This window comes from Chrysochloris asiatica, unplaced genomic scaffold (genome assembly GCF_000296735.1).
Source record: "Chrysochloris asiatica unplaced genomic scaffold, ChrAsi1.0 scaffold00017, whole genome shotgun sequence".
NCBI classification, from domain to species: domain Eukaryota; kingdom Metazoa; phylum Chordata; class Mammalia; order Afrosoricida; family Chrysochloridae; genus Chrysochloris; species Chrysochloris asiatica.
The window spans coordinates 6410672-6435313 of NW_006408535.1; the positions used below are offsets into that span (position 1 = coordinate 6410672).

Genomic DNA, 24642 nt, shown 5'->3' on the forward strand with positions numbered 1-24642 from the left:
AAAACCTCATCCCTCTTCCATCATAATAACCTCAAGTCTAAACTCTCTTAAGATTCAAGCAGCATAACCCAAAATATGAGTATGACTAACCACCAAAAATCATAACATATGACAAAACTCACCCTTATCCAAGAGGGAAACTACTAAATTATACTAGTAACCATCAAAATTTTAGTAGTTATATGTAGTAATATATAATGATTCCAAACACTTATTAATTAAACTATACAGCAAAATGATAGTTTAAGTAAACATGGCAGCATATGACTAAATGTGCAGGCAATTGTGAATACAGTCATACCTCAGTATAGATGAGGAATTGGTCCCAGGATACCAAGTGTATACCAAATTCTGCACTACTCAAGTCCCTTACATAAAACGGCATAGTATTTGCATATAACCTGTGCATATTGTCCTGTATACTTTAAATCATTTCTGCATTACTTATAGTATCTAATACATAATGGAAAATCAAAAACTATTTCTATAAAATCACAGAAACTTTTATTAAAAAATATCAAAATGTGAAGTTATTGTTTCTTGACATAGCCTCCATTTAGGTCCACACACTTCTGAAGGTGGTGTTTTCTTTTCGGTAACCCATTCCTGAAGAAATCTGCACTCTAGTTTATACCACATCAAGACAGTAATTTTTCCATCCTTGAAGGACTCAAAAGTAGGTTCCTTTGAAATGCTTTTTAAGTTTTAGTAATAAAAATACGTATGAAGGGGTTATAATAGAGCTGTAGGATGGATGAGGCAAGATTTCTCAGTAAAATTCTATTAGGGCAGCCCTTGCTACCCTCAGAATGGTCAAGTGAACTGTCATAATAGAAATAAAATTTTTGGTGCAAATTTCCTGGTCTTTTATTCACCAAGGCAGTTTCGATTTACATAAAACTTTTTCCCAATAAGCTTCCATGGTTGTCCTGTGACCTTTGAGAAAATCTATAAATATGACACCTTTTGGTTCCAGAAAACAGTCACCATAATCTGAGTTGACCTCTAGGCCTTGAATTTCACTGACCCAGCAGATCCCTTTGGAAGCCAAGGTTTAACTTGGAACTTCTTTTGAAGTTACCCTAACGAGACTAAGACAGTGTACTGCTGAGAGAGTTTGTCTGCAGCCATCCACTGATTGCAGAGGCATGTTCAAACATGAGCTCTCTGGAATAAACCCATGAATATATGAACTGGAACTCTAGTAGCGATACTTTTTGACTTTCCCTTGGAAATGCTAAGTAAAACCCTTGGGAGATTGCTTTGATCACTTGACTTCTCCTCTCTCTTCCCCCACACCTCCCAAATATCTTTGATCCTTGGTTGATTAAATCCATGGGTATAGAACCAGTGAATATATGGATGGCCAACTGAATCTGTTTTTCAATAGAAATTTTTCAATCTATATCAGGCTGTAGGCTCTAAGTTCTAGGTCATTGCCAAAAACAGTCACTAAACAAACTATCTGTTAATATGGATCTTACCTAATTAAAAAAACAAACTATAAACCAACACATAAACCTTCATATTTTTATACTACTGTAACTATTCTGCTTCAAATATGTTACGTTTCAAAACTGGAAATGACTACCAAAAAGGCAGTAGGTAAGGAGAAACAGTTTAGAAAAAAAAAAACTTCAAATTATGATACATCAATTTAAATAACTTATTTTTTATGATTCATTAAAAACAAAAATTTTAATTTGTAAGTTGTTAGGTCCTGTTGAGTTGGTTCCAATGCCTGGTGGCCATGTAAACAGCTTCCGAGGTTTTAAATCTTTGAAGGAGCAGAAAGACTGTTTTCTTCCACAGAGTAGCTGGTGGACTCGAACCGCACATCTTGTGGTTCACAGTCCAATGGTTATAGCAGGGAGCCACCGCACTCCTGATTTATAAGTAGGATAATCAAAACATTGTTAGGTGTCATCGAGTCACTGCTGACTCATCCTGACACTAAGCACAACATAATGAAACACTGCCTGGTCCTGCACCATCCTATCAGTTGTTGTTATACTTGTCCATTTTTTCTGCCACTCTGTCAATCCATCTTATTGGAGGTCTTCCTCTATCTTGCTGACTGTCCATTTAACCAAGCATGATGCCCTTCTCCAGGGACTGGTTCCACCTAACAACAAGTACAAAAAGTCTTACCATGCTTCACTTCTAAGAAGCATTCTGTCTGTATTTCTTCTAAGACAGATTTGTTTGTTCTTCTCCAACACCATAATTCAAATGTACCAATTCTTCTATGATCTTCCACATACAGTCCAACTTTTACATGCCTATGAGGCTAATGAAAATGCCATAGTGCAACTTAGTCCTCAAAGTGATGTATTTACTCTTTAACAATTTAAAGAGGTCTTTTGCAGATTTTCCTAATGTAACACATCACTTGATTTCTTGATTATTGAGTATTAATTCTAGATCTAAGCAAAATGAAGTCTTTGACAACTTCAATCTTTGCTCCTTTCATCATGATACTGTGTATTGGTCCAGTAGCGATGATTTTTTTGTTTACTTTGACATGCAATCCATACTGAAAGTTGTAGGTTTTTGATCTTCATCAGTATAAAATCCTATTTGCTTTCCACAAGCAAGGTTGTGTCTGCATATTACAAATTATTAATGTATTCCTCCAATCCAGATGCCATGTTCTTCATATAATCCAGCTTCTTTTGCTCAGCAAACAGATTGAATAACTATGGTGACAGGCTACAAGCCTGGCACACACTTTTCCTGATTTTAAACCTTTCACTATTCCCTTTTTGTAACACGTGCCTCTTGGTCTAGGTACAGGTTCCTTAAGAGCACAATTAAGTGCTCTGGAATACCCAATCTTCACAATGTTATCTATAACTTGTCATGATCTACACAATCAAAAGCCTTTTCATAATAAATAAAGCGCAAGTAAACATCTTCCTGGTATTCTCTGCTTTCAGCCAAGTTCCATCTGACGTCAGCAATGGCATCCTTGATTTCATGCCCTCTTCCGAATCCAGCTTGGATTTCTGGCAGTTTTCTATCAATATACTGTTGGAACCATTTTTTAAATCATGTTCAGCAAGATTTTACTTGCATGTAATATTAATGATGCTGTTTGATGATTTCTACATTCTTTGGTATGGGCACAAATACAGATTGTTTCCAATCAGTTGGCCAGATAGCTCGCCTCCAAATATCCTGGCATAGATGAGTGAGCACCACCGGTGCTTCACCAGTTTGTTCAAAGATTTCAATTTGTATTCCATTGATTACTGGAGTCTTGTTTTTCACCAATGCTTTCAGTATGTTGTTGTTGTTGTTAAGTTCCGTGAAGTCGATTCCGACTCATAGCGACCCTGCACAGGGTTTCAGAGGCTGCAAATCTTTATGGGAGCAGAAAGCCTCATCTTTCTCCCGCACAACAGCTGGTACTTTCAAATTGCTGACCTTGAGGTTAGCAGCCTGATTCGTAATCACTATGCTACCAGAGAGCTTGGATTTATTCCTTCAGTACTGTTGGTTCCTGATCATATGCTACCTCTTGAAATGGCTAAACATCAACCATTTCTTTTGGTACAGTGATTCTGTGTATTCTTTTCAACTTCTTTTGATGTTTCCTGTATCATTCAGTATTTTGCCCACAGACTTCGATATTACAAGTTGAGGCTTGAATTTCTTCTTCAATTCTTTCAACTTGAGAAAGGCTGAGTGTGTTCTTCCCTCAGGTTTTCTAACTCAAGGTCTTTGACACTGTCTTCTTAAGCTGTCCTTTGACATTTTCTGTTCAGCTCTTTTACTTCATCATTTCTTTCCGTTGGTTTAGCTTTTCTACACTGAATAGTAAGTTTTAAAGTCTCTTCTGACATCCATTTTGGTCTTTATTTCTTGTCTGTCTTTTAAATGATCTTTTAGCTTTTTTCAAGAATGATGTTCTTGATGTCATCACACAAAACTCTTCTAATCTTCTGTCATTAGTGTCTAATGCATCAAATCTGTTCTTGAGATGGCTTCTAAATTTAGTTGCAGTATGTTCAAAGTCATATTTTGGCTCTTGTGGACTTGTTTTTATTTTCTTCAGCTTCAACCTGGACTTGAATATGAGCAATTGATAAGTCTCTTCCACAGTCTGCCCCTAGCCTCATTTTGACTGATGATAATAAGCTTCTCCATCACCTCTTTCCACATATGTAGTCAATTTGCTTCCTGTGAGGACCAGGTATATAGTCACTGTTAATGTGGTGAAAAAAGGCATTTGCAAAATTCTATCATATGATATCCAGCATCATTTCTATTACCAACGCTGTATTTTCCAACTATGGATCCTTCCTGTTTGTTTCCCGTTTTTGCATTCCAATCACCAATTAATTATCAGTGCATCTTGATTGCACGTTTGAAGAATTTCAAACTGAAGAATTTGGCAGAATTATTCAATTTCATCATCACAGGCTTTAGTGGTTTGTTCCTAAATCTGAATAATAGCAGTATTAGCTGATCTTCCTTGTTATTGTTAAATGTTGTCAAGTCTGTTTCGACCTATAGTGATCTGTATAGGATTTCCAAGGAACGGCTGATGGGTTTGAACCAATGATACTGCAGTTCACATTCCAGTGCATATACTAAGTCCCTACGAGTCAGAACCAACTCAATGACACACAAGAACGACCACCACAAAAGATCAAATTTATAATTAATAAATTTTTATTAAAGTAACAGATACTATTGATAAAAAAAACCATTTTATAAAATAAGTTTCTGATTTTACATCTAAATATCTAAAACCATTATCAAACATATTTACATTTGACTCAAAGGCAAGTATGGTTTTTTTTAAATAGAACCTTTTAAATATGTTTTTTAAATAACTTCATTATTTTAACTTCATATAAATACAGATTTTATCAACAACAAAAATCAGGGAATTTTTTTTTTTACAAATTGCCATCAAAAGTAAAAGCTAATAACAAATCAAATTAAATCTCCCCAAATCCATACAATTAATGGTACCATTCGCTATAAGGAGACATATTTATTTAGAAAAACCAAAAGTACATAAATGACCTACCTGAAAGTTCTTCCTTTGTTTTATCTATTTCAGATAATTGAATGTATATTTGTTTTCTTTCTCCTTCTAGGGTTTTCAAAGAAGCATTCATCTTTAAAGATAGAGGGGAAAAAAGCACCATTAATCAGTTGTATTTATGTGTCGTTGAGTTGGTTGTGACTTATAGCCATCCTGTAGAGTTTCTGAGGAGCGACTGGTGAGCTTGAACTGCCATCCTTGCAGTTCAAACCAACCTTGCAGTCCAGCACATTGACCCAAAGCATCACACCAGGAATATATATATATATATGTCTTTAATATAGTACCTTCCAACGTTTTGAATTATTATTATTTTTATAACTTTGATTAAATTATTAAAGCCCAGAGACCAACAAAGCAGCTCCTATCTTGGAAAGTTACCAAAGTCACCAACAGTTGCAAACCTCAGAACAGGGACGGAGAATAACAGTGAAAAATGCTTAAAGAGTATTTTCATTCTATTTGTCAACATATAGGTTTCTATTCAAGCAGCTCTCAAATTACATTTACCAAGACTTCACAGAGAAAAGGAAAGATCAGGACACCAGACACTAGGATGGAAAAGTAAAGGGATAAACCAGAAAGAAATAAATAAAACAAAACTTACTTCCCAAAATAAGATATGGGACGGACAAAGGGAAATACTGAGACCAAAGAAACAAAATCACACAAAAAGGGAAACATGGGGTGGAAAAAAGTAGACATTTTTAGTTCATTACTAATTGAAATAAAGGAATACAAAATTTAGAAACTTTTTTATTGTGCTACATGCTAAAAAATTAACTATAAGGATTTCTATTAATTTCTAATTAACTTTTATTAATATAAATAATAAAAGATCAATTGCTGAAGATACCTCTAATCACTTTTTAATATACATAATATGAAAACTAAAATGGAATTTTAAGGCCAATACTAAGGACATATGGGGGTCAACCGATATTTCAAATCTTTCTTTGTATTCTATATATTTATACAGTAGTACAAACCTTAGCAGCATGGATCAGTTTCTTCAGAGCTCCTCTTGGCTGATCATCTAAAGTGAAAAGTAAAAACATAACTATGAATTAGGAAAACAGTAAAATGCTATGGCAGGCATCTAAATGATTTTATTAGTTAACTCAACTAGAACTTTATAATCCTTCTTCCTGATACAATGAAGAATTCAGTGTAAGAATAGCTTTGGACCTGCTCCCAGGAAACTAAACAATAAAAGTACTTGTTGGGCTGTTGAGTGGGTTCTGAGTCACAAAGACCCTGTAATAGGGTTTCCAAGGAATGGCTGGTGGGTTTGAACTACTGACCTTTACGTTAGCAGTTCAGTACTTGTCCTACAGCACCACACCAGGACTCCAATAAAAGCACAAGTAGTACCCTAATACCACTTAACAAGATTCCTCAGCACCAGCTTCAAGAACAGAGCTATAACAAGGATTTGGCATTCATCAAAATACAGTAAAAAGTCTTAACTAGTTTTAGATTCCTACAGCACCCAAAATGAATGGAATTATAACCCAAATTAAAACAACAAGTATGGCTTTCCTCTGTTACTGAAAGAATTATTTCTTACAAGATAAAGCAGAAGTGAAAAAGTGATAGACCCAAATGTGCTCACATTTAGTTTAAGAAGTAATTTTCTTCCAATGTATTAATGTCATCATGAAAGAAAAAAACAACACATCTTCTGCTCCTTAAATTTGTTAATTACACAGGAAGTTGGAGCAGATACAGAGTAAGGACATGAAGTTTAGAGGAACTACCACTGGGGACAACTGAGTAAAGGATACATGGGACCTCTCTGTACTACTTTGCATCTTTCTGTGAATCTATAATTATTTCAAAATTAAAATTTTAAAAATTAGAAGAGTTAATCATAGAATACAGTAAGTACTAGAGTGAAACTACGTTTTACCAACTCCAAATTACAAGGAATGGCAATAACAAATTGTGATAGCCAAGATTAAAGAACTAAAATCATTTGAGCCATCTGACTATAGCAAAAAAAAAAGGGATCACTTACATAATATTCATTTTTCAAACTATTCATTCAGCCATTTGATTACCTTACAGTACAGAGGTAAATAGGCACTGAAATAATTATGATACAATGTGAAAATTACTTTAACAAAGATAAGTAAATGTATAAGAGCAGAGGAGAAGCAGGTTCTAAGTCTGTCTGAGGAACTGGAGAGAGAGTCACTGAAAAGGTGCCCCAGCTGAAGCTAAATTATAAGGAGCGGTGAAAGCAGAGACAGTGTCACAGACTGAGGGATAGTACATATAGAACAAAGCACACATGTATAAATAACATGTTACAAATGAGGGACTCAAAAGAAATGGAAACGCTTGTCAACATTTTTAGCAAAGGACAATGAGTCATGACTTAATACCTATATGGGAACCATTTTCTGATTCACTCTTCATTTCCGATTCCGAAACGTCATCATTCATTAAGTCTTCTCCAAGCACAGCAACCAAATGTTTCATTTTGAGCAAGTGCTCAGTCAGAGACTTGACATTCAGCAAAGGCGGAAAAAAATCAAGAGAAAGGGTAATGCCTTAAACTAACTTTCCAATTTCTGAATGCATAGTTAAAACTTAAAATTCAATCCTCATAAATAAGTAAATTAGCTCTTTCCCTCATTTAACATGTATACATAGTTTTTTTACAAATTATAACATGCATAACTCTAGTCCTTAAAACCAAAACTACTTTTCCAGTAATTTAAGCAGGAGATGTGAATACTTCACAAAAACCAGTAAAAACTACTGTCTTGAATTCTGCAACAACAACTTTTGGTAGACACCACAGCATGTAATTATAAAATGTTGAAGCTTTCTGTTATACATATTTTTATGGTATTTCTGTTAGTTTTAATTATGTATACTCTTAGCTGTTTACTTCAATATGTGAATGATGTACCCAAAATATTTATTGAAAGGCATTTTAATGCTACACCTGCCACTTTTTTCTTTAAGTATTCTTTGCATTTAACTGCCAGTGCCATTGTCAAAATTTTGTTTTCAAACTACTGTGCATCTTATTAAATTAACTACTTTATTTTACAGTATTATGTTATCATGTATACTATGCTGTTATCTTATAATGTATAAAAATGTATAACTGACAGTTCATTGTAACTATTATTTATCTTTAAAGGAAAGTGTAAAGTAGACTTCCTAATTCATGAAAATTAAGTTAAGAAAAAAAGAAAACTGAGCTGTTAAACTGTTTCCTTATCCACTTTTCAAATGTAGCATAAACATTTTCCTGAGTTTGAGTTACAACTGCCGGTCAATGACCAGTTATGAGTGAATCACTCCTCAGTTACCAGTCTTTAACTCGTATCAAAAGCAAACTGATTAATAGCATGTTAGGTTTTTGGCCAATATTTATTTCTAATTTTTTATTGTGAATAGGATGAAGGTTTATAGAGGGGATAAACAGTTTTACATTTAACAATTCATACATTTTGGTTCAACTCATTGATTATAATCTCCTGAACATCACTTCTCCCACATCCTTCCTGTGTTTCCTGTTTCCAGTCCTCCTCCTTTTCTAACCCTTCTGAACTTTGCTCTTGGTTAAGAATTGCCCTTTGGAGCTCAAATTATTGATTATTCTAAGGAGTGTTTCCCTTACTGTTTCCTATGTTGTTGTTGTTATGTGCCATCGAGTCGGTTCCGACCCATAGCGACCCTGTACAGGGTTTCTGAGGATGTAAATCTTTACAGGAGTAGAAAGCCTCATCTTTCTCCCGCGGTGCAGCTGGTAGTTTCGAACCGCTGACCTTAAGGTTCGCAGCCCGATTCGTAACCACTACGCTACCAGAGCTCCTTTACTGTTTCCTATAGTTTGACTAAAAATTGAGACATGAGGGAAGAGTTCAATTCCAGATCTGAAAGGTGATTACTATCTGATCAGTAAGCCTGGTTTCTTCTATGATTTTTAGTTTTGTTCCACCATTTTCTTCCTCTCTCTCTGAATGTGATTCATTCAGTGCAGTTGGTAGTAGTTGCAAGACACCATGCAGTTCTTCTGATCTCAGTGTCATCGAGACTGTGTTTGCATGGTCCATTTGTCCACTGGACTAAGCGTTGCCATTTGTCTTTATTTTTATCACTCTGCTTTCTTCTGGACAGGGTTGTTGTTGTTGTTAGGTACCATCAAGTAGGTACTGACTCATAGTAACCCTATGCAGAACAAAATGAAACACTGTCTGGTCCTATACCAACGTCACAATCATTACTACACTTGAGCTGATGCCACTGTGCCAATCCATCTCATTGGGGGTATTACTCTTTTTCTCTGACCTTCTACTTTACCAAACATGATATCCTTCGACAAGGATTGATCCTTCCTGATAATATGTCCAAAGTATGAAAGACAAAGTTCGGCCATCCTGGCCTCCATGGAGCATTCTGGCTGCACTTCTTCCAACACACAGACAAACATCTGTTTGTCTATGGCACTTTCAATATTCTCCTCCAATACCAAAACTCAAATGCATCAGTTCTTCCTATGGTCTTCCTTATTTACTTTCACAAGCACATGAGGTTAGTGAAAACACCATGGCTTGGATCAGGTGCACCTTAGTCCTCAAACTAACATCTTTGTTATTCAACACTTTATAGAGGGTCTTGTACAGCAGATTTGCCTATTGCAATACATCATTTGACTACTTAAATGATGGTTTCATGAATGTTGATGGTTGATCCAAGCAAAATGACAACTACAATCTTTTCTCCATTTATATGGATGTTGTCCATTGGTCCAGTCGTGGATTTATTTTATTTTATTTTTTCTTTACATTGAGGTGCAACCTATACCAAAGGCTGTGTGCTCTTTTTGATCTTCATCAGTATTTGAAGTCCTCTTCACTTTCAGCAAGCAAGGTTGTACCATCTGCTTATCGGAGGTTGTTAATGGTGAAATAATACAACCCTACATACCTTTTAAAAATACATACCTTTCCTAATTTAAAATCATCTGGACAGGGAGAGAACAATAATAATTGTACCTTAGATGGCTAGTCACTATTGTTTAAAACCCCAGTCAGTACTTACCACCAGAGGAATATGTAGAATATTGTCTCTGTGGACTATGTTGAGTCAATTGAGCTTCGTGTCCCCCAAGACCAGGGTCCTGAGTTCCCAGGCCCAGTGACTCATTCCCTCAAGGTGTTTGGTTATGTCTAAGATGTTTTTATAACTTAACATATTTCATAAATATTTTCAATATAATTTAATCTATAGTATTATATTTCTGTATAACTTAATATATTTCCATGTAATTTCATGACATAATATATTCACGAATGCTCCACCACGTTCATGAATATATTTAGAGCAAAGGTAAAAACCCATGTACAAATAGCCTCATTCAAACCTGTGAGTATTGTTGTTGTTGTTATGTGCCCTGGAGTCAGTTCCAACTCATAGCGACCCTGTGCAGGGTTTCCGAGGCTGTAAATCTTTACGGGAGCAGAACGCCTCATCTTTCTCCTGCAGAACAGCTGGTAGTTTCAAACTGCTGACCTTGTGGTTTGCAATCTGATTCATAACCACTACGCTACCAGAGCTCCATCCCACTATTCCTCCGTTCAGCTTATGTGTCCATTCGTGTGTCTAATTCTAGATCACTGTTATTGCGCAATTACGTATATAACAATATTTACCTCTGTTGCCTTAATTCTTGAACTCCTCCAGTGCTTTCCCTTGCCTCCATCATTTTATGCCAACCTCTCTTATTGTATATTGCCTTCTACTTCCCCCAAGTAACACATCTATTAACTTCTTCTTAAGTTTATAACAATCTGTTTTATCTTGAACTCTACTTAATTCCCTATCCATTTGGAAGTTCTGTAACCACACTATTCCATTTTTACTTTGCACTGGTGCCACAGTAAATTAAGTATAACCAAAGGTCTGTGATTTGAACCCACCAACCACTTCCCAAGAAAAAGAGGAAGCAGTCTGCTTCCATAAAGATTTAAAGCCTCAGTAACCCTAGGGAGGAATTCTACTGTGTCCTTTTAGGTCACTATGAGTTGAAATAAACTCAACAGAAATGAGTTTGCATTTTATAAATAAAACATTTTCTTTTATAACTCATTGCTGTCAAGTTTATTTCAACTCATAGTGACCTAAATAAGAGTGGCAATTAACAAGAGGATCAATTTTATATAAAATCAAACAAATCTGCAAGTGAGACGCAAGATACATGAAAAAGATCACAGATATCACAGATTTGATTTATTCAAGTAAACAATTACTTGAATAATTGGATTTGAATCTGAACTTTAGAGGTTTTTGAACAGTACTTTTTAAATTTTGTTGAATAACTTTCTGCATTTAAATTTTGTTGAATAACTTTCTGCAGGAGGGCCCAGAAAATAATGTATAATTTACATACTTAGAGCTCCTCCTTTTTGAAAGTTCTAGGCACAAATAACATGGTTTACTGTTCTGAGGAGATTTCAAGGTAAACATTTCATTCTTAGTTATTTAGGAAGACTCCAGAATCCTTAGAAGATGACATTCAGGAAGACAAAAGAATATATGAAAAGTTCTGAATACTCCTACAGCTGGAATCTTTAAAACACTTTGAAGTATAACAATATAAGTAGCAAAATGTTAACTTTATGTTTTATTACTTCATACTTATATATGAGTACCTGTTTGCAGCTGCAAGGATAAGGATTTTAAAGAGCAGATAGGAAAAGAGGTAGGGGAGGGAGACAGGAAACAGGGAAATTCAAAAGTCTTAAGAGTAGTAATAGTCATTTTCATTTTATTTCTATGATTATGATTAAGTTTGAATTAAAATGTTTTTAGTCACCTCTGTGAGTACACATACCAACTAATCTAGTATATACAATTAAATATATGTAATTAACACAAACAATTTCATCTAATTTTCTCTTAACTCTGTCCATTTTCTCAAATACTATCCAATCTCATTTTACCAATGGAAACAGATGGCAGCCTAAGGGGAAAATGTAAAATTCATTTTTTTAAATTTCTTTATTAAAGACCTAAACTAAAACACAGAGGAGAGGAAAAAAGGACATAGACTGTTACTATATATTACAAGTCTACACGTCTTTAAGAACCATATAGCAGGCAATAGGACAATACTTGCACTAATAAGACTGCATACCAAAAAAAGCATGCACCCTCCAAATTAGTTAAGTCAATTATGGAAATCCAAGCTGCTAAAAGCAAAAGTTTTCAAATTTCAGAATTAGTATAAAATTCTCAGTCACTAAAACCTGCAGAGCCAGTTACCTTTATTTGGCTGTCTTTATCATTCAGGACTTGTTCTGCATGTAGTTTGGAGTCTTCGAAAGCTACTTTCTGTTTATTAAGTTCACTCAATTGTTCTTTCCATTCTTCAGCATCTTGTGAAAGCTAAAATTAAAAAAATAGAAAAAAGTAATTCATTATATCATATACGTATGTGTCAATGAACTTTAGTTGTTGTTGTTAAAGTGTTGTCGAGTTGGTTCCAACTCATAGCGACCGTGTATAGGGTTTCTGAGGCTTTAAATCTTCACGGGAGCAGAAAAAGCCTTACTTTTCTCCCATGGAGTAGCCAGTGAGCTTGAAGCGTGGAACTCGTGGACTGCAGTCGTATGGAGAGAGTTATTTGTATCATGAAGAGATATTATGCAACATACTATGCTGTTGATTTTTTTTTTTTTTTTTTAAGATTTGTGTCTTTAAAGAACTTGCAAACCAGACAATGTAAAATACCTGACATGTATTTTTCAACTGATTTTTAATGATAAATGTGTATCAAATAAAAGGTTTACTGAGATGCATATTAGACTTTTTACCGCTTCTTTTATCCTATATGACATATCATACTTTATTTCTGTAAAAATGCTTTTGTTAATTACAATGTTTTTTTTTTTTTTTTAGTTAAAATAATTCTCAGAAATATCACTGATCTAGAACAGATCACATTCTGCATAACTGTTCTTCTCCTGTATATACTTTTCCAGGAGAAAAAACATAATGTGCACATGACATAAAAGGTATAGACAGTTATAAAAAACATACTTGACTTTAAAAAAGCATTAGGATGTCTAAAAAAAAAATGGCACAAACTTATATGACACAGAATGGATGAATCTAGAAAATATTATACTGAGGGAAATATTTCAGTTACAAAAGAAAAAATACTGTATAATCTCATTATATGAAATAACAAATATGAAACAACAACAACAAAAACAAATCTGCTGCCAACAAGTAAATTCTGACTCATTGCAACCTTGCATAGTTTATGAGACTGTAAAACTGTATGGGAGCAGACAGCCACATCTTGTTCATCTGAGTAACTAATAGATTTGAACCATGAACCTTGCAGTTAGCAGCCCACAGCCTAACCCCCAGCACCACCAGGACACCTCAAAATACTGTCTAGTCCTGTGCCATCCTCACAACTGTTGTTATACTTCAGCCCATTACTGCTGCCACTGCATCAATCCATCTTATTGGGAGTACTCCTCTTTTCGTTCTCCCAACTCCACTTCACCAAGCATGACGTCCTTCTCCAGGGACTGATCCTTCCTGACAATATGTTCAAAATATTAGAGATGGCTGCACTTCTTCCAACACAGATATATTTAATCCTCTAGCAATCCATGGTATTTTCAAGAGTCTTCTCCAACACCATAATTCAAATGCATTGATTCTTCCTATGGTCTTCCTTACTTATTGTCAACTTTCACATGCATATGAAGCTACTGAAATACCATAGCTTAGGTTAAGCACAATTTAATCCTCAAACTGACATCTTTGCTCTTGAACACTTGAAAGAGGTCTTTTGCAGTATATTTGCAATATACCATTTGATTTCTTGACTGCTGTTTCAATGACCATTAACTGTAGATGCAAGCAAACTGAAGTCTTTAAAAACATCAATCTTTTTTCCATGTATCATGTAGTTTATTGATCCAGGGGTGAGGATGTTTGTTTTCTTTAGAGTGAGGTGCAATCCATACTGAAGGCTGTAGTCTTTGATCTTTATCAGTAAGTGTGTCAAGTCTTCTTCACTTCCAGCAAGCAAGGTTATGTCATCTGCTTACACAGGCTGTTAATGAGTGTTCCTCCAATCCTAACGCCACATTCTTCTTAGTGATCCAATTTCTCAGATTATTTGCTCAACATACAGATAGAAAAAGTATGGTGAAAGAACACAACCCTTTCTTGCTTTTAAACCATTCAGTTTTCCTTTGTTTTGCTCAAATGACTGCCTCTTGGCCTGTGTACATGTTCCTCATGAACACAATGAAATGTTTTTAAATACCCATTCTTCTGCACTGTTATCCACACAAAATGCCTTTGTGTAGTCAATGAAGCACTGTAGGATAAGCATTGGGCTACTAATCATCAGGTCAGTGGTTCAAACTCACCAGCCACTTCTCAGAAACCCTAGACAGAGTCTCTGAGTCGAAACAAATGCAACAGCACTTGACAACAAAACCAAACATCTTTCTGGTATTCTTTGCTTTCAGTCAACATGCATCTTACATCAGTAATGATATACCTAGTTCTGCATCCTCTTCTGAATCTGCCTTGAATTTCTGGTAGCTCTCTGCTGATATACTGTTGAAGCCATTTTTCAAATTATCTTTAGCAAAATTTTACCTGCATCTACTATCGGTGATATTGTCCAATAATTTTTACATTCTATTTGGGTCACCTCTTTGGAATGGGAATAATCAATTGACCAGGTAGCTGTCACCCAAATTCTTTGGCATAAATGAATGAGCGCTGCATTAGTTTGTTGAAAGATTTCTATCTGTACTCCGACAAGTCCTTGGTTGTTAGTTGTCAAGTGCAGTCGAGTCAGTTCCAACCCACAGTTACCATGTGTACAGGGTTTCTGAGAATCAGCTAGTGAGCTTGAACCACCACCATTGTAGTTCAAACCAACTTTGCAGTCCAGCACATTAACCCATAGCACCACACCACAACAAGTCCTGGAACCTTGTTTTTCTCCAATGCCTTCAGTGTAGCTAGACTTCTTCCTTCAGTACCATCAGTTCTTGATCCTTTACTACATCTTGAAATGGTTGGACATCATCCTTTTTTTTTTTTTTGGTACAGTGACTCTGTGTGTACCTTCCATCTTCATTTGATGTTTTTTACATCAATCAATATTTTGCCCATAGAATCCTTTTATACTGCAAGTCAAGGCTTGATTTTTTTTCTTCAGTTCAACTTGAGAAATGCTGAATGTGCTCTTCCCTTTTGGTTTTCTACCTCCATGTCTTTACACATTTCATTGTAATATTTGATTTTGTCTTCTCAAGCTGCTCTTTGAAATTTTCTGTTCAGTTCTTTGACTTACTCATTTCTTCCATTCATGTCATGGACCTCACCAAATGAAATACATAGAAATCAAACTGATGACATCTGTGGAAAGAGACAACGGAAAAGCTCCATATCATCAGCCAAAACAAGGCCAGGGGCAGACAATGGAACAGACCATCAATTGCTCATATGCAAATTCAAACTGAAGCTGAAGAAAATGAAAACAAGTCCATGAAGAGCCAAAATATGACCCTGAATATATCCCACCTGAATTTAGAGATCATCTGAAGAACAGATTTGATACATTAAACACTAAAGACCAGAGACCAGAAGAGTTGTGGGATGGCGTCAAGAACATCACACATGAAGAAAGCAAAGAGTCATTAAAAAGACAAAAAAGAAGGAAAAGGTCAAAATGGATGTCAGGAGAGACACTGAAACTTGCTCTCCAGAGCAGAAATGCTAAAGCTAATGGAAGAAATGAGGAGGTACAAGAGCTGAACAGAAAATTTCAAAGATCAGCTCAAGAAGACAAAGTCAAATATTATGACAAAATGAGCAAAGATCTGGAGTTAGAAAACCAAAAGGGAAGTGCACACTCAGCATTTCTCAAGCTGAAGGAACTAGAGAAAAAATACAAGCCTCAACTTTCATTATTGAAAGTTTCTCTGGGTAAATTACTGAATGATGCAGGAAAGCATCAAAAGATGGAAGGGTGAAGGTGCGGGTTCTGCCACGGGCTCCAAGCAGCCCCTGCCCTGGATGGCAGCAGTAGTTCTAGAGGGAGACACCATGGGTCCAGAGCGTATCTACCCTAATCAGACTGAGGAACTGGGGCCTCACTTGGGCCCCACAAAAGACAAGGGAGATTGGAGCAGTGAGGAACATGAGGAAGAGCAGGAGGAAGCTGGGGCAGGCCCAGCTGGCTACTCTTGGTGGTGACTATGTGCCATGAAGTCAATTCTGAGTCATAGAGACCCTGTACAGGGTTTCCGAGGCTATAAATCTTTATGGGAGCAGAACATCTCATGTTTCTCCCGTGGAACAGCTTGTAGTTTCGAACTCCTGACCTTGTGTTTCGCAGCCCGATTCATAACCACTACGCTACCCGAGCTCTTTTGTCTACTCTTACCAACCCCTAAATCAAGATCCTGAACAAGAGGAAGTAGAGTTGGCATCTGTGGCATCTGTGGGGGAAGATGTAGTTGTCGACATCCAGGAGAGGATCCAGGCCCTGGGACTGCATTTGCCAAACCCTCCATTAAATGAATTGAGCAACCACAGCTCAATTCCCATGGACCCAGGACATGCAGAGCTAGTGAAAAGGCCAATGGCTGGAATAAGCATGCCTGCATCAGGGGTTCCTGCCTGGGCTCAGGAGATCTCAGATGCTCAGTGGGAAGATATGATACAGAAGGCCCTCCAAGCCCGGCAGACATCCCCAGCCTGGAAATGACATGCTGAGAGTTGCCTTCTCACCCTGCATTCTAGGCCAGAACCAGCACAGGACTGAACACATCCCTGGTTTTAATGTCCATCTTTCCTCATCTCCGTTTCCACATCAAGGCAAATCAGACTTCTTCTCAGGCCTACTTTATTCAGTTCTGTACATATGGGGACATTGGCCCAAGCCCAACCCGTCTAAGCATGTGTCGCTCTGTGGAGAATAAAGCACCCTATGCGCACACACACACACACACACACAAACGACTCTCAGAAACCAAAAATATCAGCAAATAAATGGCCATAAGTTCCAGAGATGACAGAAAAGAAAATATGTTTTAAAATAATAATCATATAGCATGTAAATTATTCACCAAAAAAATATATACAACCCAAGTAAATTTAACCAAGATGAATCAGGGAGTTTCCAGAATAACATTCTCTGATACAAATAATAAAAAAAGATTTACATGAAGGCACATCTTGACAAAATTTTGAGAGCTGAAAACAAAAGATATGAAAAGCTTCCAGGGAGCAAAAGAAAGGATAGCAAAAAGGTTCAGGAATTGGAACAGCTTTTGACTTTTCAAAAATAGCACTGGAAAGTGAAAGATAACAAACCAACAATGGAGTCATAACAACATTAAAATCCCTGAGGAAAAAAAATGTTCAACCCAATTAAAATACTGCATCAAAATATCAGTAAATATAAGACAAGAACAAGACATTTTTAGCACCCAAGTTCTAAAGCATTCTCAGAAAGCTAACCAAAAGAAGTATAAAAGAGCAAGTTTTAGATACAAGAAATAAAAGATCTAACATAGAAAGAAAAAGAGAATCCTCAGCATGGGGATAAAATGAAGAAGTACAGCAAAGCTAGAAAATAAATCATTATTGGACCAGGAAGATAAATAGAGCCCAGGAGGGAATTTTTTTTTTTTTTTTTTGGGGGGGGGGAAATAAAATAATAACAGATTAAACAAAGAAAGTGAATAAGATATTTACATGTCTGATAAAATGTTTACAGATAAATTAGAGATCAGTACATAGTAAACAAGATGATTAATTCTAGAGAAAAAAAATGTTGAGCAAGACAGAATATATAACCAAAGTGTACCACGTAGCTCCGTTGTAATATTTACATAATCATATTTTGATCCCTGAAAATTTTTTTGCATTGAAATATTATAACTATACTGGGAGAATAGAGGGGGAAGAAAGGTACAGGGTAAGTGTGAATGTCATGTATGTAGGGGTAAAAGAGTAAAAGCTAAATCTTCATCTGATTAGCTATTAAAACTATTTCTATATTTAAACCCCAGAGCCATCACTTCTGCAACTCTCATTGGTATTCTCTGTCCCTTTACCCCTACTTTCCTTCAGCATAGCTTTGAGGGCCTAGTGCTCAAGGATATTTACCAAAATGCTAACGCTACCTGCCATGATTCTCTTTTCTTCCTGCGGAAAAAGTACACACTTTAGTATACAAGAGAGATACCAAAAACACATAGAAGATTGTTCAGCTCTCCTGTTTTCTACAAAAAATATATATATATTCTTATCCCCAGCATGGATAAGTCATTGAGTATGCCTGGAACATTTATAATTACATATTTGCAAGTTGAAGGAAGAGCTCTTAACCAGTACAAACCTGGTTCTGGCTTTCCTGAAGTTCAGCGTTTTCTTTAAAAGCATCTTTTATAGCTGTCTTAAGTCTTTCTTCATTCATTTGAAATATTTTGAAGGTCATCTTGGCCTAAAAAAAAAAAAAAATTGAGTTCATAACAATTAATTTAATCTAATACGATAGCTCATTCTTACCCAATGCATAGAAAATGGAAAGCATGGAATTAAACAAACTCAAAATGATAACAATTAAAGGCAAAGAAAGTCTGGTGTAGCAGAAAATGGCTACATAGAATGATGTTCTACTCCTGGCTCTGCCATTAACCTTTTATGTGACCTTGGACAAAGGATTTATTCTCTTTAAAATTGATGTGGTGGTGGTGGTTCTGTGCCATGGAGTTGGTTCCAACTCACAGTGACCCTGTATAAGGTTTTTTAAGGCTGTATATCTTTATGGGAGCAGAAATCCTCATCTTTCTTCCCGTGGAGTGACTGGTAGATTTGAACTGCTGACCTTGAGGTCAGCAACCCAGTTTGTAATCCACTGTGCTACCAGGAGCTCTAGTGGTTACGAATCGAGCTGCGAACCACAAGGTCAGCAGTTCAAAACTACCAGCTGTTCCGCAGGAGAAAGATGAGGCTTTCTGCTCCTGTAAAGATTTACAGCCTCGGAAACCCTGTACAGGGTCACTATGAGTTGGAACCTACTCCACGACATATACCACCATACACCACCACCATGCTACCAGGGCTCCTTAAAATTCTATGTAGAGGCACCGGGCAGGCTTCCTGGGAGATCTGAGTTTCCTTTTTTTTATGTGTGGTTGACTTTTTGGCTAGAAGTGGCCGGCTAAGCTGCTGGTTGCCACCCAAAGATGTGTGGGGAACCAGCTGTGATAGTTAACCACCCAAACAGCCTTGCAACTAAGTCTCATAATTGTCCCCAGAGGCTTCTGGGAAATGGAATTTTTGTTTCTTGGCCAGATGGAAGAATTGCTAGCTTTGAACCTTCTTTCACTCACAGAAGCCGTCCGAAGATGAGTAGGGAAGAACCCTGGAAGTCATGGAAGCCGCTCTCGCCCTGGAGAAGAAACTGAACCACTCCCTTCTGGAGCTGCAAACCTTGGGTGCTACCCACTCAGACCTCCACTCTGTGACTTTCTGAAGAACCATTTCCTCAACGAAGAGGTGAAAATTATCAAGAAGATGGGAGACCACCTCACCAACTTCAGCAGGGTGGCCAGACCCCAGGTGGGGCTGGAGGAATATCTCTTTGAAAGCCTCACCCTCAAGCACGACTGGGAGCCTGTGGAGTCCAGCAACCTATAAATAGCCTTTGGTATTCATCTGCCATCCTTAGATTCTCTGCCTAAACCTCACTCTTCAGTCTCAGAGGCAACATCGCCACAACTTTGGAGGCCCTCTTCTCCCGAGCCAAGGATCAAATGAAAACAATAAAATTTCCTTTTACAGCAAAAAAAAAAAAAAAAAAAAAAAATCTATGTACTATGCAGCAAATTGGAGTCCTGGTACTGGGCTGCAAGGCTGATTTGAACTTCAAGCTGGAAGTGCAACTAGAGTTCATAACAGCCACTCCTCAAAAATGCTATGCAGGGCTGCTGAGTCAGAACCCACTAGATGGCACTAAAAACAATAGCATGTAGCAAATTATGCTATATTATCTGAGTTTCTTCGTATACTAATGTTAAGTGCCAACAGTGTCCAGTACACAGCAATACCTTCCCAGTGAAACAATGACCTTCTCTGAGTTTACTGCAGTATTCAGGAGCCATCAAGTCAGTGCCGATTCATAGCAACTGTATGTAAAACACAATGAAACACTACCAGTACTGCGCCAATCTGACAATCACTGCCATGTTTGAGTCCATTGTTGAATTCACTGTGTCAGTCCATCTTGTTGGGGGATCCTCCTCCATTATGCTGACCCTGTACTTTACACCAAGCATGATGTCCTTTTCCAGAGACTGGTCCCTCCTGATAAAGTGTCCAAATTACATGAGACAAAGTCTAGCCATCCTCGCTCTTAAGGAACATTCTGCCTGTACTTCCTCCAAAATACATTTGTTTATTCTTTTGGCAGTCCATGGTAATTTCAACATTCTTCGCCAACATCATAATTCAAACGCATCAATTCTTCTCCTCTCTTCCTTATTCACTGACCAGCTTTCCCACAAGCGAGGCGATTTTAAATACTATGACTTGGGTCAGGCACACCATATCCTTAAAGTGACATCTTTGCCCTTGAGCTATCTACAGAAATCATTTACAGCAGAGTTGTGCAATGCAATATATTATTTGATTTCTTATAAAAGCACTGATTATGGATCCAAGTAAAATGAAATCCTTGACAACACCATTCTTTTCTTCATTTATGTTTACTGTTGTTTACTAATCCAGTTATGAGGATTTTGCATTTTCTTTACGATGAATTGTAACCCATAATGAAGGATGTATTATGTCCATCAGTAAGTACTTCAAATACTATTCACTTTCAGCAAGCAGGGTTGTGGCATCTGCATATTGCAATTTGTTAATGAGACTTCCTCCCTTCTTGATGCTGTGTTCTCCTTTACATAATCCAGCTTCTTAGACCATTTGTTCAGCGTACAAATTGAATAAGTATAGTGAAAGGATAAAACAGACACATTTTAAACCATGCAGTATACTCTCGTTCTGTTTAAACAACTACCACTTGGTCTATGTAGAGGTTCTACACAAGCACAATTAACTGTTTTGAAATTCCCATTCTTCACAATGTTGTCCATACAATTTGTTATATCTACAGAGTCAAATGACTTTGCATATTCAACAAAATACAGGTGAACATCCCTCTGGTAATCTCTACTTTCAGTCATGATTCATCTGACCTCAGCAGTGATAGCCATCATTTTATGTCTGTTTCTGAATCCAGCTTGAAATTCTTGTCTTTCCCTGTCAATGCTACAACCATTTTGAATTATATTCAGCAAAACTTGACTTGGGTATGATATTAATTATACTGCTTGATAATATCTGCATTTCTTTGGAACACCTTTCTTTGGGTCATGTACAAATATGGATTCACTTCCAGTCAGTAGGCCAGATAGCAATCTCCCAAATTTCATGGCATACTGAGTGCATGCTTCCCAATATTACATCTATTTGTTGGAATAATCTCAATTTGTATTCTGTCAGCTCATGGATATATGTTTGTCGTCAACGCCTTTAGTGCAGCTTCTTCCTTCAATACCCTCAGTTCTTGATCATATGCTCCTCAAATGGATGAACATCATTTATTTTTGGTACGGAGACTCTGTGTATTCCTTCTATCTTCTTTTGATGCCTCCTGTGTTGTTCCAGTATTTTACTCCAATTTTGCAATTCAATGCTTGAATATGTTCTTCAGTTCTTTCAGTTTGAGAAATGTTGAGAATGTTCTTTCCTTTTGGTTTTGTAACTCCAGGTTTTTACACATTTCATTATATCCTACTTTGTTTTCTCAGGCTGATTTTTGAAATCTTCTATTCTGCTCTTTACTTCATCCTTTATTCTATTCATTTTAGCTACTCTACATTCATGAGCGGTTTCCAGAGTCTGTTCTGACATTCATTTTTGTCTTTTCTTTCTTTCCTGTATTTTTAAATCAACTTTTGATTTTCTTCATATATGATGTCCTTGATGTCCTCCACAACACATCTGGTCTTCAGTCATTAGTGTTCAGTGCGTTAAATCTATTCTTGTAATGATCTCGACATGCAGGTGGGATACACTCAAGGTCAGGAATTGGCTCTTGTACACTTTTAATTTTCTTCAGATTCGTCTTGAACTTGTATATGAGCAATTGATAGTCTATTCTGCAGTTGTCCCCTGGCATACTTGACTGATAATATTAAGCTTCTCCAACTACTCTTTCCACAGATGTAATATATTTCATTTCTGTGTATTCCATCCTGTGGGGTCCATAGGTACAGTCATTGTTTATGTTGTTGAAAAAAGGTATCTCCATATATGAAGTTATCTGTCAGACTGCTTGTGCTGGCAAATATGTGGCTGTGATGCAAGAAGTTATGCCATTGCACTTCAAAGACCAGCAGTGTCACAGATGTCAGCGGTGCTTCCAGATTAAGACAGACTAAGAGGAAGAACCTGGAGATCTACTTTCAGAAATGTTCACCAGTGAAATCCTATGGTTAGCAGGAGAACAAAAGAAAAGCCCCTTAACTTAACAGGCACTCAAAATACTACTAGAGAAAATCTACCTCCATAAAATAGAGTCAACCTTAATAATATGGATGGAGTTAAGGTTTCAGAACCTTCATTTGCTGATGTGGAATCCTTCAAAATGAAAAGAAAAGGTTACAAACATTCATTAGTAATCAGAATATGGACTATACAAAGTATGGATTATGGGAAATTGGAAGCTGTTAAAAAATGAAATGTAATGCTTCTGTTCAAATTAGTGAACAGAAATGGACTACTACTGGCCATTTTAAATCAGATAATCATACAGACTACTATGCAATAAATAGCACATTGATGAGGATTGGTCTCACATTCATCATCAAGATTTCTAGATCCACCCTGAAGTACAATACTGTAAATAATAGGATGATATCCATACACCTACATGAAAGACCAGCTAATAAAACTATTATTCAAATTTACACACCAAGCACAAACAACAATGATGAAGAAACAAGATTTTCACCAATTTTTGCAGTATGACACTGATCAAGCAAGCAATTAAGATACATTGATAATTACTAGTGATTACAATGAAGGAGCTCTGGTAGCGTAGTGGTTACAAAACGGGCTGCGAACCGCAGGGTCAGCAGTTCAAAACTACCAGCTGTTCCACAGGAGAAAGATGAGGCTTTCTGCTCCTGTAAAGATTTCCACCCTCAGAAACCCTGTACAGGATCACTATGGGTAGGAACCGACTCCACAGCACAAAACAACAACAACAACAAGTGATTACAATGAGAACATAGCCAAAATAAATATCTACGCTCCCAATGAAAAAGCACCAAGATACATGAAGCCAACCTCCTAGAACTGAATAAAGAAACAGATAAATCTACAATTATAGTGGCATATTTTTATACATCACTCTCGAAAAGGGACAGAACTACCAGAAAGAAACTCAACAAAGTTACAGAAGAAATAAACAGTGCAATCAACCAACTTGACCTCGCAGTTGTGTACTGAGCATTCAACCCAACAACAGTACAATGTACTTTCTTCTCCAGTGCACATTGAACATTCTCCAGAATTGACCATGTGTTAAGTCAAAAAGCAAGCCTCCATAAATTTACAAAAATCAAAATACTACAAAGCATTGTTTCATACCACAATGCTATAAAACTAGAAATCAACATTAAGCAAACCAAGGCAATTAAGTCAAATACATGGAAACTAAATAACACTCTGCTGAAAGTGATTGGGTAATAGAAGAAATTAAATGTCAATTCACAAAGTTTCTAGAAACAAATGAGAACAAAAACACAACATACCAAAATCTTTGGGACACATTTATTGCAATAAATGTGCACATTCAAAAAGAAGGACCAAAATTCACACATTAACACAGCATCTACAACAATTAGAAACAAACCAACAGAGGGAACCTACAGACACCAAAAGAAAAGAAAGAATAAAGACTACAGCAGAAATAAATGAAATAGAAAACAGAAAAACTACAGAAAGAATCAACAGGACAAGAAGCTGGTTCTTTGAAAGGATTAACAAAATGACAAACTATTGGCAAAACTAACAAAAGAAAAGAGGGAGAAGACACAAATAACACGCATTAGAAACCACATGGGCGATGTCACAACGGAACCAAAGGAAATCAAAAGGATAATAACAGAATACTATGAAAAGCTGGACTTTGTGTATTCCTTCCATCTTTTCTTGATGCATTCTGCACCATTCAATAATTTGCCCAGAGAATCTTTCAATAACGAAAGTCGAGGCTTGAATTTTTTCTTCAGTTCCTCCAACTTGAGAAATGCTGACCGTGTTCTTCCTGTTTGGTTTTCTAATTCCAAATCTTTGCATATTTTATTATAGCATTTGATTTTATATTCTCGACCTGATCTTTGAAATTTTCTGTTCAGCTCTCGGACCTCTTCAATTCTTCCATTTGCTTTAGCATCTCTATGCTGGAGAGCAAGTTTCAG

General features: G+C 36.6%; 2 protein-coding genes across 2 annotated transcripts in view; one reads left to right on the forward strand and one right to left on the reverse strand.

The window, feature by feature from the left end:
* The window catches only part of CTAGE5 (CTAGE family, member 5), a 94834-nt gene that overhangs the window by 50495 nt on the left and 19697 nt on the right, over nucleotides 1-24642 (reverse strand). Inside the window, 5 exon segments of the mRNA XM_006878201.1 lie at nucleotides 5045-5135; nucleotides 6052-6098; nucleotides 7453-7573; nucleotides 12353-12475; nucleotides 18486-18590. Coding sequence (XP_006878263.1) covers nucleotides 5045-5135; nucleotides 6052-6098; nucleotides 7453-7573; nucleotides 12353-12475; nucleotides 18486-18590 — 487 coding nt within the window.
* LOC102831928 (male-enhanced antigen 1-like) lies at nucleotides 16154-16847 on the forward strand. The gene is made up of 2 exons (XM_006835320.1): nucleotides 16154-16326; nucleotides 16505-16847. The coding sequence occupies exons 1-2, from the start codon at nucleotides 16154-16156 to the stop codon at nucleotides 16845-16847; spliced, it is 516 nt and encodes a 171-aa protein (XP_006835383.1).

Bases quoted from the DNA above. Each gene is read 5' to 3' on its own strand.
- LOC102831928 (XM_006835320.1), top strand. From the start codon at position 16,154: ATGGCAGCAGTAGTTCTAGAGGGAGACACCATGGGTCCAGAGCGTATC. The intron at 16,327-16,504 runs GTGGTGACTATG...ACGCTACCCGAG, and splicing joins GGCCCAGCTGGCTACTCTTG to CTCTTTTGTCTACTCTTACC.